Source organism: Danio rerio, chromosome 22 (assembly GCF_052040795.2).
Source record: "Danio rerio strain M-AB ecotype USA chromosome 22, GRCz13ab, whole genome shotgun sequence".
In the NCBI taxonomy this organism is placed as follows: Eukaryota; Metazoa; Chordata; class Actinopteri; order Cypriniformes; family Danionidae; genus Danio; species Danio rerio.
Window position 1 is genome coordinate 32,853,792 of NC_141042.1, and position 13,709 is coordinate 32,867,500.

A 13,709-nucleotide genomic window follows, 5' to 3' on the forward strand; every position below is an offset into this window, starting at 1 on the left:
GTTTAAATAATTTACCACCTAAAACGTGTGAAGGTCATGTGACCATCAGGAAGAATGCAGCATCTCGATTCTCAAAGGGCGCATTCTCTGCCCTCGCGGTCTCCTGAGTTCGTTCTTCCGAGGACACCTGGCAAGACCGGTCTCCACAAGAACACAAGTCCGTTCTCTGCGTTCTTGGAATTGAGAAACAGCCTATGTCAGACCACACACCACGCACCAGCTGATTGGTGGAGAGGAGACAGAGTGAAGAAGCCAATCATGATATGGGGAGGGTTAGGAGGCCATGATGGACAGGCCAGTGGGCAAATTTGGCCAGGATGCCAAGTTATACCACTACTATTTTTTTGAAGGACATCCTGGGATTTTTAACAACCACAGAGAGTCAGGACCTCGGTTTAACTTCTAATCCGAAAGACAGTGCTCACTGAGTAGTATAGAGTCCCCTTCACTATACTGGGGCATAAGAACCCACACAGACCACAGGTTGAGCGCACCTTGTTGGTCTCACCACTCCCATCCAGGCAGTCAACGAGCGCAGTCCTGCTTAGCTTCAGTGGGCAACCTTGTAAAAGTTACAGCTAGCTGCTGTGACGAATCCCCTCTTCCACCCCATCTCCTCCTTTTCCTTATTTACCAGGGGGAGCTTTCGAGACCTACCTGATCTTGAAACGCCTAATTGAGCATCAATTGGGCTCAATTATCTCCAAGCTCAGGGTTCTCTCCCAGGATTAGTTATGGGTCGTTCATGAACGATTTGTTCATTTTGAACGAATCCTAAATATGACTCGGGAACTACGAGTCCTCTCAGGGAGTGATTCGTTCATCCGCGTGTGCGCACATTTGTGCAGGTAGTATCCTTAATTTCAAGTCTTCATCACACTGGCAGAAGCCAATCATATGCGTTTAGAGCCGGAAAAAGAATGATCCGCTCAACTTTCGAGTCCTCTATCGGGTCTGAGTCACTCGTTCATCACGAGCCAATCATATGCGTTTAGAGCCGGAAAAAGAATTGATCCGCTCACCTCTCGAGTCCTCTATCGGGTCTGAGTCACTCGTTCCTCACGGGCCAATCATACGTGTTTAGAACCGGAAAAAGTTTTAATCCGTTCATCTCTCGATTACTCTATTGGGTCTGAGTCACTCGTTCCTTAGGGGCCAATCATACGCGTTTAGAGCCAGAAAAAGAATTGAACCGTTCAACTCTCGAGTCCTCGGGTTTGAGTCATTCTGTCACGTGATGAACGAACCATCATGGCTCCTATCGGCTTAGACTGTGCATTGATTAAGATTATATGTGACTGTCAGTGTAACGTGAATGAACCCCTGACATTTGAAGACATGAATCAACCTTTTGGGTTAGTTGTAGATGTGTTTGGAAGCAATTCGTAACATTTTAATAATATTTTGGCAAATTGAACCAAATGAACGAAATGACTCGAAAAAAGATTTGTTCATCTTGATGAACGAGACTCAAAGATCCGGGTCAATAAAATGATCCGAACTTCCCATCACTAGGATAGCATGCCAAACAGCGTCAAGAGTGTGAACTCTTAAAATAACATGAAAAATTGAAAGATTAATAACTCTATTGTAAGTAACAATAATAACTTGTAAGTCTCACTTTTTTATTTATTTTTTGAGCAATTTAATACTAAAGCATTAAATCCTTCTTGTGCTGTGTAAGTTGGACCGAGTGGTAAACTATAACTAAACTATAGGTCAACAATGCATACTTCTTCCTTTACATTATTTTTCCCCGTCCCCATCTTCTTTTGTATTCAAAACAGCAACCCAAAAAGTTTTTCAGCATTTAGATTTTTTTGTGTGAAATACCCATGTGTACTCAAGTTCTGCTCGTTTCTTCTGCATTGCTTTGTAAATCATGAGTAGCCAATGGGTGTGGTGTTTACCTGGAGGTCAGCTACGTAATCATTCACTGCTCTTTATAATCTGTGTAAGTTTATCGTTCAGTGCTGTGGAAGTGTGTCTGCAGGTCTGCAATCATCAAACTTCAATCTAAAGTATCTCAACCCGGAGTTTAGAAGAGACCAAACTGACAACTTGATAAGCTGAGGTAATTTTTTAAAAAGTAATTAAACAATTTAGCTTTCTAATGCTTTTTTTTTTTTAAACTGTGAATGATTTTGCAACATTTTACATTCTCAGTGTCTTCAAAATGGGGATTAGTATGTAAAAATATAACTTCAAGTAACAACGGCAATTTCACTCTGATATAAAGGTAAAGCTGTCACTGGAGCAGCACCTGTGGTACACTTTTAGTCATGAATATGTCCTTGAGGTACACAAATGTACCTCTTCACCCTTCGATGCACTACATGGGTCTAAATTGACCCGTCTAAGGTTATTTTTTCTATATCTATTTTAAAGCTTGTGCATTAAAGGGTTAAAAACTTTCTGTCCAAGTGGCAGCTGTTTTGTCTTTATTTCTGACAGAGATATGAAATTTCAGCAGAATAGGCAGTAGTGTTAAAAAATATTGTGTTGAAGAACATACTTTGCCTTTACATCAGTTATGATTGGTTTTATTAAAATGGTTTGAGTAACTATGATATTAAAAAGCTTTCCCAGTACTGGGTTGTGCCTGGAAGGGCATCCGCTGCGTAAAAACATTTGCTGGAATAGTTGGCAGTTCATTCCACTCTGGCGACCTCTGAAATAGAGGCTAAGCCCAAGGATTAATATAAAAAGTTTGTATAACTTTTGCTAGTATGGGCTCATGATCGCCTGTGTGAAATTGGGTGAAGATCAGACAAACAATCTAGGATAGGTGCAGGGGTTTAGCCATAATTTAAAATGTGGGAGGATATACAGTACCTGTACCTTTTTTCCAGGTAAAAGCCAAGTTTTTTTTATTACTTGTGTGCTTATGATAACAAACAGGGAAAAGGGAGAAACAAAATGGACTTTCTGTATGTTGCACATTGCACTTTACAATCTCAGGGAAAAAAATGCAGAATCTTTCACCTTTAGGAAAAGGTTTAAATTTGGCCACAGTGTGCTTAATTATTTAGGTTTTTACATTTTAAATATGTCAAAGACGTTTTCAAAATGACAATTATTATTATAAAGTGTTATTGTAGAATTTCTCTATGAATATGCAACATATATTAAAGTGTTTAAAACTATTGACATAAGTACTTCCCTCAGGGTTTCGGTATAGGGTCTCTTTGGCATGGACCAACAGATTTAAATTTTCATTGGTTCCTTGTGCGACTGATTTGCTAAACGTTGCTGATGTGATGTAAATCTAGTATGGTGGAAAATAAATTGCTCCAAAAGGGAACAATAAAGTTTACAGTAACACTTTAACTGATTAAATTTATTATTTTTATGTATTTAAATATAAAAATAATAATAATAATAATAAATATATATATATATATATATATATATATATATATATATATATATATATATATATATATATATATATAAAATAATTATATATATAATTAAAGTTTATAAGTGTTCTATTATTGTTTTGTTAATCTACAGACATGTCAAAGCATGAACTGTGTTTATTTGCTTTATCAGAGGTTGTAGTAAATTTATTGCCATTAAAATCATAGGTGGCGGCTCGGTGGTTCAGTTGTTAGCACTGCCGCCTTAAAGCAAGAAGGTCCTTGCTTCGAGTCTTGGCTGGGCCAGTTGGGCAAGTTTGCATTATCTCCCCGTGTTGGCGTGGGTTTCCTCCACGGTCCAAAGACATAAACTGTAGGTTAATTAGGTTAACAACCTTCACCTGTTGAACAAGTCTTAGGCATCAATAAGGCATTTTCGCCAATTGAAGGGCAGCTGACTGAATATTTGTCCTTTAAAGACCACTCTCTGTATGCGCTAAAAATGGTTGTGTGTGTAAAAAAACCCAGTAGATCAGCAGTTTCCAAAATACTCCATAATACAGATCATGCCAAAATGGTTGTCAAAATGACTTTGACATCCTTAAGCATGCTTGCGCACTTAAATGGAGGGTTACAGTAGGTTAGGTTCAACTACTGTATATCCATCCCAAAACTTGGCTGCTTTAAAATATGGAAAGAAACTTTTCTAAATATACAGCAAAAAATATTCTCCAAAAACTTACGTCAGTACATAAAAACAGGGCTAAAACCCAAACACCCAAAATGGCTGAAGTGAACATTAGTGCTGAATCCGAAATCACCCAAATACATAATAGTGTGAAAATTATAAAGCACTATTTAAGGTTACAGTGGTAATATGGGATACAGCCTGGGTTTCATTACTCTAGATGCCACAAAGACTAACTAGACCTAGTCCAAGTCTAATGATTTGGCTAAACCAAATTTTTATTTGATTACATTTTCATTTATTAATTTTCCTTCAGCTCAGTGCCTTATTTATTAAGGGCCGCCTCAGCGGAATGAACCACCGACTGTTCCAGCATATGTTTTACGCAGCAGAAGCCCTTCCAGCTGCAACCCATTACTGGGAAACATCCATACACTCACATTCTCTCACACACACACACACATTATTACACTTCGGCAAATTTACATAATCTGATTTATTTATACCACATGTCTTTGGACTGTGGGGGAAACCTTAGCACCCGGAGGAAACGCGCCAACACGGGGAGAACATGCAAACTCCACACAGAAATGCCAACTGACCCAGCCCGTGCTCGAACCAGGGACCTTCATGCTGTGAGGCGACAGTGCTAACCACTGAGCCACCGTTGGTTTTAGATTTTCATTTTTTGTTTCCATAGTTACTGATTTAGTACCACCTGTCTCTTTTTTAGTTGCTTGTACTCTTTTGTTTGTAGGCCTGGTGATTTATTCCTCTGTTTTTCTTTTACAGCCTGCATCATGGATCTTAACGGAGAGATCGTGGCTAGAGCAGAACTACTCAAATGTAGGTCAACACACTCTATTTCTTCATCAGACACTATTTCAGCCTAAACCAATCTCGAATGTGACCCTTAATCGCAAAAACATTTTAAGTCGCAGTGATATATGTCAGAATGGCCATAAAATACATTGTATGGGACAAAACTGTAGATGTTATCTTTTATGCTCAAATTGATTACAATAATAAGTAAAAATCATTTTCCATGAATTTAACATTTTCTACTGTAAATATAAAAATATATATTTTTATTAGGAAAATGCACTGCTTAGAGTTTGTTAGAGAGTTTGAGGCAATTGTCATAATATTTAAACATGCATATACAGTTGAAACCAGAAGTTTACATACACTCTAAAAAAGCAACATAACCATTTAAGAAACATGTCTGATGGTAAATCTTACTAAACGATAACCATTTTAGTTCTGTTAGGATAACCTAAATTATTTACATTTGCTAAATGCCAGAATAATGAGAGAATTATTTTATTAATTTCTAGACAGTCAAAAGTTTACATATATTTCCTTGGTATTTTTTTTTAGCTTTGCTTTTAAACTGTATAGCTTTGGTCAAACGTTTTGGCGTCCCTTCACAGGCTTCTCACAATAGTTTCGAGGAATTTTGGCCCATTCCTCCCGACAGAATTGGTGAAACTGACTCAGATTTGTTGGCTGTCTTGCTTTTTCCTCTCTGCCCACAAATTTTCTATAGGATTGAAGTCAGGGCTTTGTGATGGCCACTCCAAAACATTCCTTAAAGCACATTTTAACTAATGTGGCAGTATGCTTAGGGTGATGGTCCATTTGAAAGACCCATTTATGGCCAAGTTTTAATTTCCTGGCTGATGTCTTGAGATGTTGCTTCAGTATTTCTACATAATGTTCTTTCTTCATAATGCCATCTATACTGTGAAGTGGACAAGTCCCTCCTGCAGCAAAACAGCCCCACATGATGCTGCTGCCCCCATAGTTGGATTGGTGTTCCTAGGCTTGTAAGCTTTCCCCTTTTTCCCCTCAAAATGTAACACTGGTCATTATGGACAAACAGTTCAATCGTAGTTCCATCAGACCACTGGACATGTCTCCAAAAATTTGTCTTTTTCCCAGTGTAATTTAGCAAATTGTAATCTGGCTTTTTTTGTTGATTCTAGCTTGTAGATTTTCCCATGTTGTCACACAAGGAAGCAGTGTGTTTGAGTTTTTTTCCTTAAATACTATTCTACAGTTGTGCCTCCAATTAACTCAAATGTTGTCAATTAGCCAATCAGAAGCTTCCAAAACCTCGACACCATCATCTGAGCTTTTTTAGAGGCAAAATAATCTAATATGTAAACTTGACTTTTAAGACAATTTCTCAAAAAATATCTCTCTAATTAGTCTGTTATTAAACATGACAGAAACAAATTTGATAATTCTAATTTACCTAAAAGAGAAAAAGTTTAGTCACATTAACATCTGAGTTTTTTAAAATGATTATGTGCCTTTTATACAGTTTATGTATGTGAACTTCTGCTTTCAACTGTGTGTGTGTGTGTGTGTGTGTGTGTGTGTATGTATATATATATATATATATATATATATATATATATATATATATATATATATATATATACATATATACATATATATATATATATATATATATATATATATATATATATATATATATATATATATATATATATATATATATATATTCCAGCCATTTGCTAAAATAATTTAAGTTGCTCAAAAACATCACATGGTCCTAAGTATTCAGACCCTTGGCTCAGTATTTAGTAGAAGCATTATTTTGATCTAATCTAATACAGCCTGTTTGGAAAAGATGCACCAAGTTTTGCACTGGGGATTTGGGTATCCTCCACCATTCCTCCCTGCAGATCCTCTCCAGTTCTGTCAGGTTGGATGGTAAACGTAGGTGGACAGCCATTTTTAGGTCTCTCCAGAGATGCTCAATTGGGTTTATGTCAGGGCTCTGGCTGGGCCATTCAAGAAGAGTCAGAGTTGTTGTGAAGCCACTCCTTCGTTATTTTATCTGTGTGCTGAGGGTCATTATCTTGTTGGAAGGAAAACCTTCAGCCCAGTCTAAGGTCCTAGGCACTCTTCATCCAGGATATCCCAGTACTTGGCTGAATTTATCTTTCCCTCGATTGCAACACGTCGTCCTGTCCCTGCAGCTGAAAAACACCCCCACAACATGATGCTGCCACCACCATGCTGCACCGTTGAGACCGTATTGGACATGAGCGGTGCCTGGTTTTTCTCCACACCAACCGCTTGGAATGAAGGCAAAAGAAGTTCTCATCAGATCAGAGAAGCTTATTTCTCACCATCCTGGAGTCCTTCAGGTGTTTTTTTTAGCAAACTCCATGTGGGCTTTAATGTGTTGGGTCACTCTGCAACAACTGGTGGAGGGCTTCCGTTATGCTAGACTTTCTATTGCTTCCTCCCATCTCCCAACTGCATCTCTGGAGCGCAGCGATAGCGATCTTTGGGTTCTCCTTTACCTCTCTCACCAAGGCTCTTCTCCCCCGAAAGCTCTGTTTGGCCAGATGGCCAGCTTTAAGAAGGGTTCTGGTCCTTCCAAACGTCTTCAATTCCGTGTTTTTCTGTCAGTATAGGGTGCTGTGTGTACATTAATGCGGGAAAAATGAACTTAAATTAATTTAGCAAATGGCTGCAAAATAACAAAGTGTGAAAAATTTAAGGGGGTCTGAATACTTTCCGTACCCACTGTACATTTTACCCCCAGATTTTTAAATAGCTGTATCTCTGCCAAGCATTGTCCTATCATAACAAGCCATACCTCAATGGACAGCTTATTTAATCAAGTGATGTATACAGTAAATCTTAATTTCCAAAAAATGCTTGTGGTTCAGGGTCACAAATAGTGCTTTCATTAATGCTGTCTTTTCTTAAGCGCAGATGCCTGTGATCTCACTCTTGATCCCAACACGGCAAACGATAATTTAATTCTTCTAGACGACAATAAAAAGTTGGAGTGTGCTTCAGAGCCAATGTCTTATCCCGATCACCCAGACAGATTTACCGGCCTCCCGCAGGTTCTGTGTAAGGAGCGTCTGTCTGGACGCTGCTACTGGGAGGCCGAGTGGAAGGGGCAGGGTGACATAGTGGTGTGCTATGAAGGAATCGGCAGGAAAGGAGAAAGTTCTGACTGTCGATTTGGAGCCAATGACAAATCCTGGATCATGAGCTGCTTTATTGGAGAGAAACTGATTGCCTGGCATAATTGTATAGAAGGGTTAATTCCTCTCCCAACAACTCCCCATAACAGAATTGGGGTGTTTCTGGATGAGCCGGCTGGCGTTTTGTCCTTCTTCAGCATCCCTGATGAAAACACACTCAATCACTTGTACACATTCAACATTGCATTCACTCAACCCCTCTGTGCCGGATTCGTGCTTTATACGGAGTCAGTGACTCTGTGTGATCTTAAGTAAAAGAGTCAAAACGATTGTTCTTTCTTTCACCCCCACACAAGCCTCTTAATATTTTAAGCACACATGAAACACACAATGAAATTAAACAACTATAAAAATATCACACTGTGAAACCCACAAAATTAAGATAGCTCAAACCATTTAAGGAAACCGTTTGCAACAAACCCTTTAAGTTCAAAAACTAATGCTAATGGGTACTGTGAACTTAATCTATTTGAGTAAACAAAGCAATTAGTACTGTTAACTTACTCTAAATTAAAATAATGAGGTATTTAATTAAATCATTAGCTTTAACACTGAGTTCAAAACTCGTTTCAAATGAGTAGAATTAACTTTTTGAGTTAACCGCACTCATTTCGTTTGATAAAGTTGACTGTTGGGTTTTAGTGTACATAAGATATAAGAATAAATAAATTGACACACTAACACCTCACATAATTACATGCATATACAGTTGAAGTCAGAATTATTAGCCGCCCTGAATTATTAGACCGCTTGTTTATTTTTTTCCTAATTTCTGTTTAACAGAGAGATTTTTTTAACACATTTCTAAGCATAATAGTTTTAATAACTCATTTCTAATAACTGATTTATTTTATCTTTGCCATGATGACAGTAAATAATACTTGACTAGATATTTTTCAAGACACTTCTATACAGCGTAAAGCACAGGTGTCAAACTCAGTTCCAAAAGGCCCGCAGCTCTGCACAGTTTAGTTCCAACCCTAATTAAACACACCTGATCAAACTAATTGAGTCCTTCAGGCTTGTTTGAAACCTACAGGTAAGTGTGTTGGAGCAGGGTTGGAACTAAACTGTGCAGGGCTTCTGCCCTCCAGGAATTGCGTTTGACACCCCTGGCTTAAAGTGACATTTAAAGGCTTAACTAGGTTAATTCGTTTAACTAGGCAGGTTAGGGTAATTAGGCAAGTTATTGTATAATGATGGTTTGTTCTGTAGACTATCGAAAGAAAATATAGCTTAAAGGGGCTAATAATTTTGTCTCTAAAATAGTGTTAAAAAAATTTAAAACGGCTTTTATTCTAGCCGAAATGAAACAAATAAGACTTTCTTTAGAAGAAAAAATATTATTAGACATACTGTGAAAATTTCTTTGCTCTGTTAAACATCATTTCGGAAATATTTAAAAAAAGAAAAAAAAATTCAAAGGGGGGCTAATAATTCTGACTTCAATTGTATATTTAATTTCAGTTTGTGCTTTTTGTTTTGTACTTGCTTTCATGTTTATTGTTTGAACCAGCCCTGTGTACTTTTTGTCTGTTGAAAAGCAATACAAAAAATAAATGAATTGAGAACATAATTGTAATAATTGCACTGTAAAACCTGATTTATCCTTTGAATTGAGTGTTTGCTGTACTCCACTGCACATATGTTTTATGTAGCGATTAACCTCATATTTAATTGAAAGGTTTCTTTTTGTGGTGCTAACATCTGAACACCGCTGCATCTCACGCTGCCGCAGGGCACGGCACAGCCAGTCACACTGTCTATATGTGTTTGGTGAGGTACACTGTAAAAAAAATCCATAATTTTTTTGTTTTATTTGCGGCAGCTGGGGTGTCGGAAAACAATGTAAAATAATGTTCATTAAATTAAAGAAATTTACTTTAAAATAACTAAAATTAAATTACTGAGTTTACCAGAAATTTTAATTTAAGGAAAAAAACAGTAAAATTACAGATTTTTCTTTTTTTTTTACAGTGAAGGACTTGAGGAGAGAACATGATTTATCTTTTCTGTTTAGGTTAACGAAAGTTAACAATGTGTTTTTTTGGAGGCGATTAAAATTATTGGTGGGAACAATTCGATGATCAGTGTAAGGCTGCACAATATTTAGTTTCAGCATTGATATCGCAATGTGTGCATCTGCAATAGTCACATCACAAAGATATGCAATGTTAAGTCTGGATTATATTTGACCAGGAACTGCAGAATTGTATTTAATTATGTTTTTATACAGAATTGATTTGATTTATGCAACAAAAAAGGTTTTTTGTTTTTGTTTCTAGTCCAAATATCTACATTTCAAAGTAAAAACACGATTATTTAAAGGTGCCAGTTGTCAGTTTTTGACACTTCTAAAGTATAAAAACACCATGTTTGCAGATATTTAAGAAACATTATTTATCTGAAAAACAATACTGAAGTCAGATGTTCTGCTTTGAAAATGTGCATTATGTGCCAGAATGCCTGTATTTGGTTTGTTTGTTTTTTAACCCGCCCAATGCCACTTTAGCCTATTATACTTCAGCACCCTGGGTTGCCGTGTTGGAAACCCAGTATTTCATTCTTTCAGTCAGAAAGGCTCTCAAAGCATGTGTCCGTGACTGAAATGTGACCTCCAGTGGACAGTAGCAGACTCTGAAATGTGACGCAGATTCAGAGTTCCACATGAGGTTATTAATTAGCAAATAATATAAATATTATGAGGAAAAACATTAGGTGAGCAGGTTACATTGTTACCCCGTGTCCTAACAACACACTACGTGACGAGATTTGCATTGATAAGCAGTTTGGCTGTTTGCAACACGACAGAAATTAAAATACAACCATCTAGAAGCACAGAGTAGTGCACTCACTGCACTCCAACATAATGGTAAGGTTTATAACTTTATTAGTACATATTTAACATACTTTAACATTATTAGATGTACATTTTGAATCACTGATATGTGTTGGCTTGCATTATTTCACACTTCTGTTTAACTTACTCCACTGGCAGATAATTTTGCTAGTTTTAAAGAAAAACTCTTCATTTTGCCTTATTTCATCTGATTTTTTAAAACAATATTTTTACGTGATCTAAGATTTTTTTTTTCTTTTTTAGATATTAAGACTAGAAATGAGACAAAGAAAAACATTGTTTTGCATTGTGATAATTCAATTTCTGAACCTGAAAATTTTAAAAACCGTCATTCATTCATTTTCTTTTTGGCTTAGTCCCTTTATTAATCTAGGGTCGCCATTACGCAGCGTATGCCCTTCCTACCACAACCCATCTCTGGGAAACATCCACACACACTCATTCACACTCACACACACATACACCATACACTCATACACTGTACCGGATGTTTTTGGACTGTAGGGGAAACGGGAGCACCAGGAGGAAACCCACGCGAACGCAGGGAGAACATGCAAACTCCACACAGAAAAGCCAATTGAGCCCAGCCGAGGTTCGAACCAGCGACCTTCTTGCTGTGAGGCGACAGTACTATCTACTGCGCCACTGTGTCGCCTAAAAAACGTTAAACAGAGCTATTCAAGTATCTTGTGAAACTGTATTATATCGAAAAAATAAATAAATAAAATAGGTGACTAGCCCACATTTAAAAAATGGTCCGGCCCTTCATTTGCCAGAATTGCCAGATAGCCAGTCCGCCCCTGAGGTTATCTATATCAAAGAACTGCAAATAAGCAGATCTGTAACAATTTACTGATGAACACACACCTAATTTTCTCGCTGTCCATGGCTGTGGTTTGCTGATCAAATAAAAAACAAAAGACAGAGAGGAGCCCAGTTCTGCCACCGTTCATATCGAATTTAAAGTGATAATTTAGTGTACAGTTTATGAACTAATCGCAAAAGTTTTAGGGGGGCTGAGTAGTAATGTATACAGCCCTCCTAAAATAGTGGCCTTGAGTAACAGACCCTTATAAAGTTGGGAGAAAATCAAATGTCTTTGGAAAAATTAGTTTAGGCAAGGTGTTTCAAAAGCTAAAATTTTAGAATTTAAGAATATTTCCTAAATTCACAGAAATATTGTATTGTAGGTCCTAAATCTTTTTAAACGGGTCTTAATTTCCTATGTCCAAGTAGAGCGACCCTATCGGGCTGACACTCGATAACTTTTTTATACAGTATATATTTATATATACAGTATATATAAGTTTTTATTGTGAAGAGATACAAATCAACACAGTTAATCAAGGAAAACTAAAGTAACACATCTCTTTACATAATCGTCCATTAATACAAACTATACAAAAGTAACGGGGCCATATAAAAAAAAATCCTTAGCGAGTGGCCCTGTGTACGTCTAAAATTTCGTTCATATTGGTCTTAAAAGGCTTTTAAAAGTCTTAAATGTGACTTGATGAAACCCGCAGAAACCCTAAGGCAGTGGTCACCAAACTTGTTCCAGGAGGGCCGGTGTCCCGCAGATTTGAGCTCCAACCCTAATCAAACACACCTGAACAAGCTAATCAAGGTCTTACTTCCAGACAGGTGTGTTGAGGCAAGTTGGAGCTAAACCCTGAAGGGACACAGGCCCCCCAGGACTGAGATTGGTGTTTCGTCTTCTTCCAAATGCAACATTAACGTGTAATTCTGAATAATTGTTTACCTTTTTGGTGATTTTTTAAACCACGAATCAGTCACAGTTTAATTAAATTCTCCGGCGAGGTTCACATTGATCAAAACACAAACAGTTCACGAGGGTCCTGTATCGTGCTGTAATGCTGCTTCCATTCACTAGGTGGAAGCATCGTCTCACATTATCTCCATTTAGACTGTAGAAAGATATTTGTTTACATGATGTTAAAGTTATAACATTTTTAAATATATACTGACTGTTCAGTATGGCATGTGAAGATTACATTTTAACATCAATAATTGCATAGACCATAATAGTTTGAAAATCCCTTCAGAAAACCACTACTTTACATGGCTTGACTGCCATATTTTGCTCCTAGTTTTCACTTGAAGATGATGTGATTTCCTGCCATATAGTGAGCGTCTACGTTCTGGTGCAGATCTGTATAACAGGAGGATTTGTTGAAGCTGTTGTACTCGCTGCGTGATATCAATCAATATGCTAACATAATCACGCAGCGCCGCTGACGTCACGCGCGCTACACCGCATCTGAAGTCCAGTTCAAAGCGCTCGTGCTCTGCGGGCTGGCGGTGCGCGTGGACTGAATGAAAGTAGCAGATTGAGCGCAACTTCACGAACGCGTCTCAGGTAAGCGGATTTAATGCCCTTCACGCGTGAGTGTGTGTGTTTATAGAGGCCTATCTGTGAGTGTGTTTAACGGGAAGTCCTCCATCTGTGGTGCTGCTGGTGCTCTTTACACGCGTGCCTTCAGATGCGGTGCTGTGATGATGATGATGATGATGGGTTTGTGATGTTGTGTGATGTAATAGATGTGATTTTATTCCTCACTTTTGAGCTTTCCACTGAAGTTGAGATTATATTAGAGTAAAAAAAAAAAAAAAAAAAAGATATTCGAGTAACTGTCATGGTTAAACAGGGGTGTGTTTAATCATAGCAATAATAATGTGTTTAATGCAGCAGATGAATCAGAGGAATGTTGGCCAGATGAAAAAGACATACACTT

General features: G+C 37.6%; 2 protein-coding genes and 1 long non-coding RNA gene across 33 annotated transcripts in view; 2 read left to right on the top strand and 1 right to left on the bottom strand.

Annotated features, from left to right (window-relative positions):
* The first annotated feature begins 1,936 nt into the window (after positions 1 to 1,936).
* LOC796214 (stonustoxin subunit beta-like) lies at positions 1,937 to 9,673 on the top strand. The gene is made up of 3 exons (XM_087304657.1): positions 1,937 to 2,074; positions 4,843 to 4,896; positions 7,813 to 9,673. The coding sequence occupies exons 2-3, from the start codon at positions 4,851 to 4,853 to the stop codon at positions 8,346 to 8,348; spliced, it is 582 nt and encodes a 193-aa protein (XP_087160783.1). The 5' UTR covers positions 1,937 to 2,074; positions 4,843 to 4,850; the 3' UTR covers positions 8,349 to 9,673.
* Positions 9,674 to 10,377: 704 nt separating this feature from the next.
* LOC147838590 (uncharacterized) overlaps positions 10,378 to 13,709 on the bottom strand; it is a 35,320-nt gene continuing 31,988 nt past the window's right edge. The window contains exons 2-3 of the long non-coding RNA XR_015522284.1: positions 10,917 to 11,687; positions 10,378 to 10,840 (exon numbers count right to left, since the gene is read on the bottom strand). This is a non-coding gene — a long non-coding RNA (uncharacterized LOC147838590). The remainder of the gene's footprint in view (positions 10,841 to 10,916; positions 11,688 to 13,709) is intronic.
* add3a (adducin 3 (gamma) a) overlaps positions 13,244 to 13,709 on the top strand; it is a 213,164-nt gene continuing 212,698 nt past the window's right edge. For 29 of the 31 annotated variants that reach the window (XR_015521215.1, XR_015521216.1, XM_087302854.1 and 26 more), the window contains exon 1: positions 13,244 to 13,333. The gene's annotated coding sequence lies outside the window, so the exon portion shown is untranslated. Of the gene's footprint in view, positions 13,360 to 13,709 lie in introns of all 31 variants that reach the window. The other 2 variants (XM_087302851.1, XM_087302862.1) reach the window with 1 other exon arrangement.

Bases quoted from the DNA above. Each gene is read 5' to 3' on its own strand.
- LOC796214 (XM_087304657.1), top strand. From the start codon at position 4,851: ATGGATCTTAACGGAGAGATCGTGGCTAGAGCAGAACTACTCAAAT. The intron at 4,897-7,812 runs GTAGGTCAACAC...TCTTAAGCGCAG, and splicing joins TAGAGCAGAACTACTCAAAT to ATGCCTGTGATCTCACTCTT.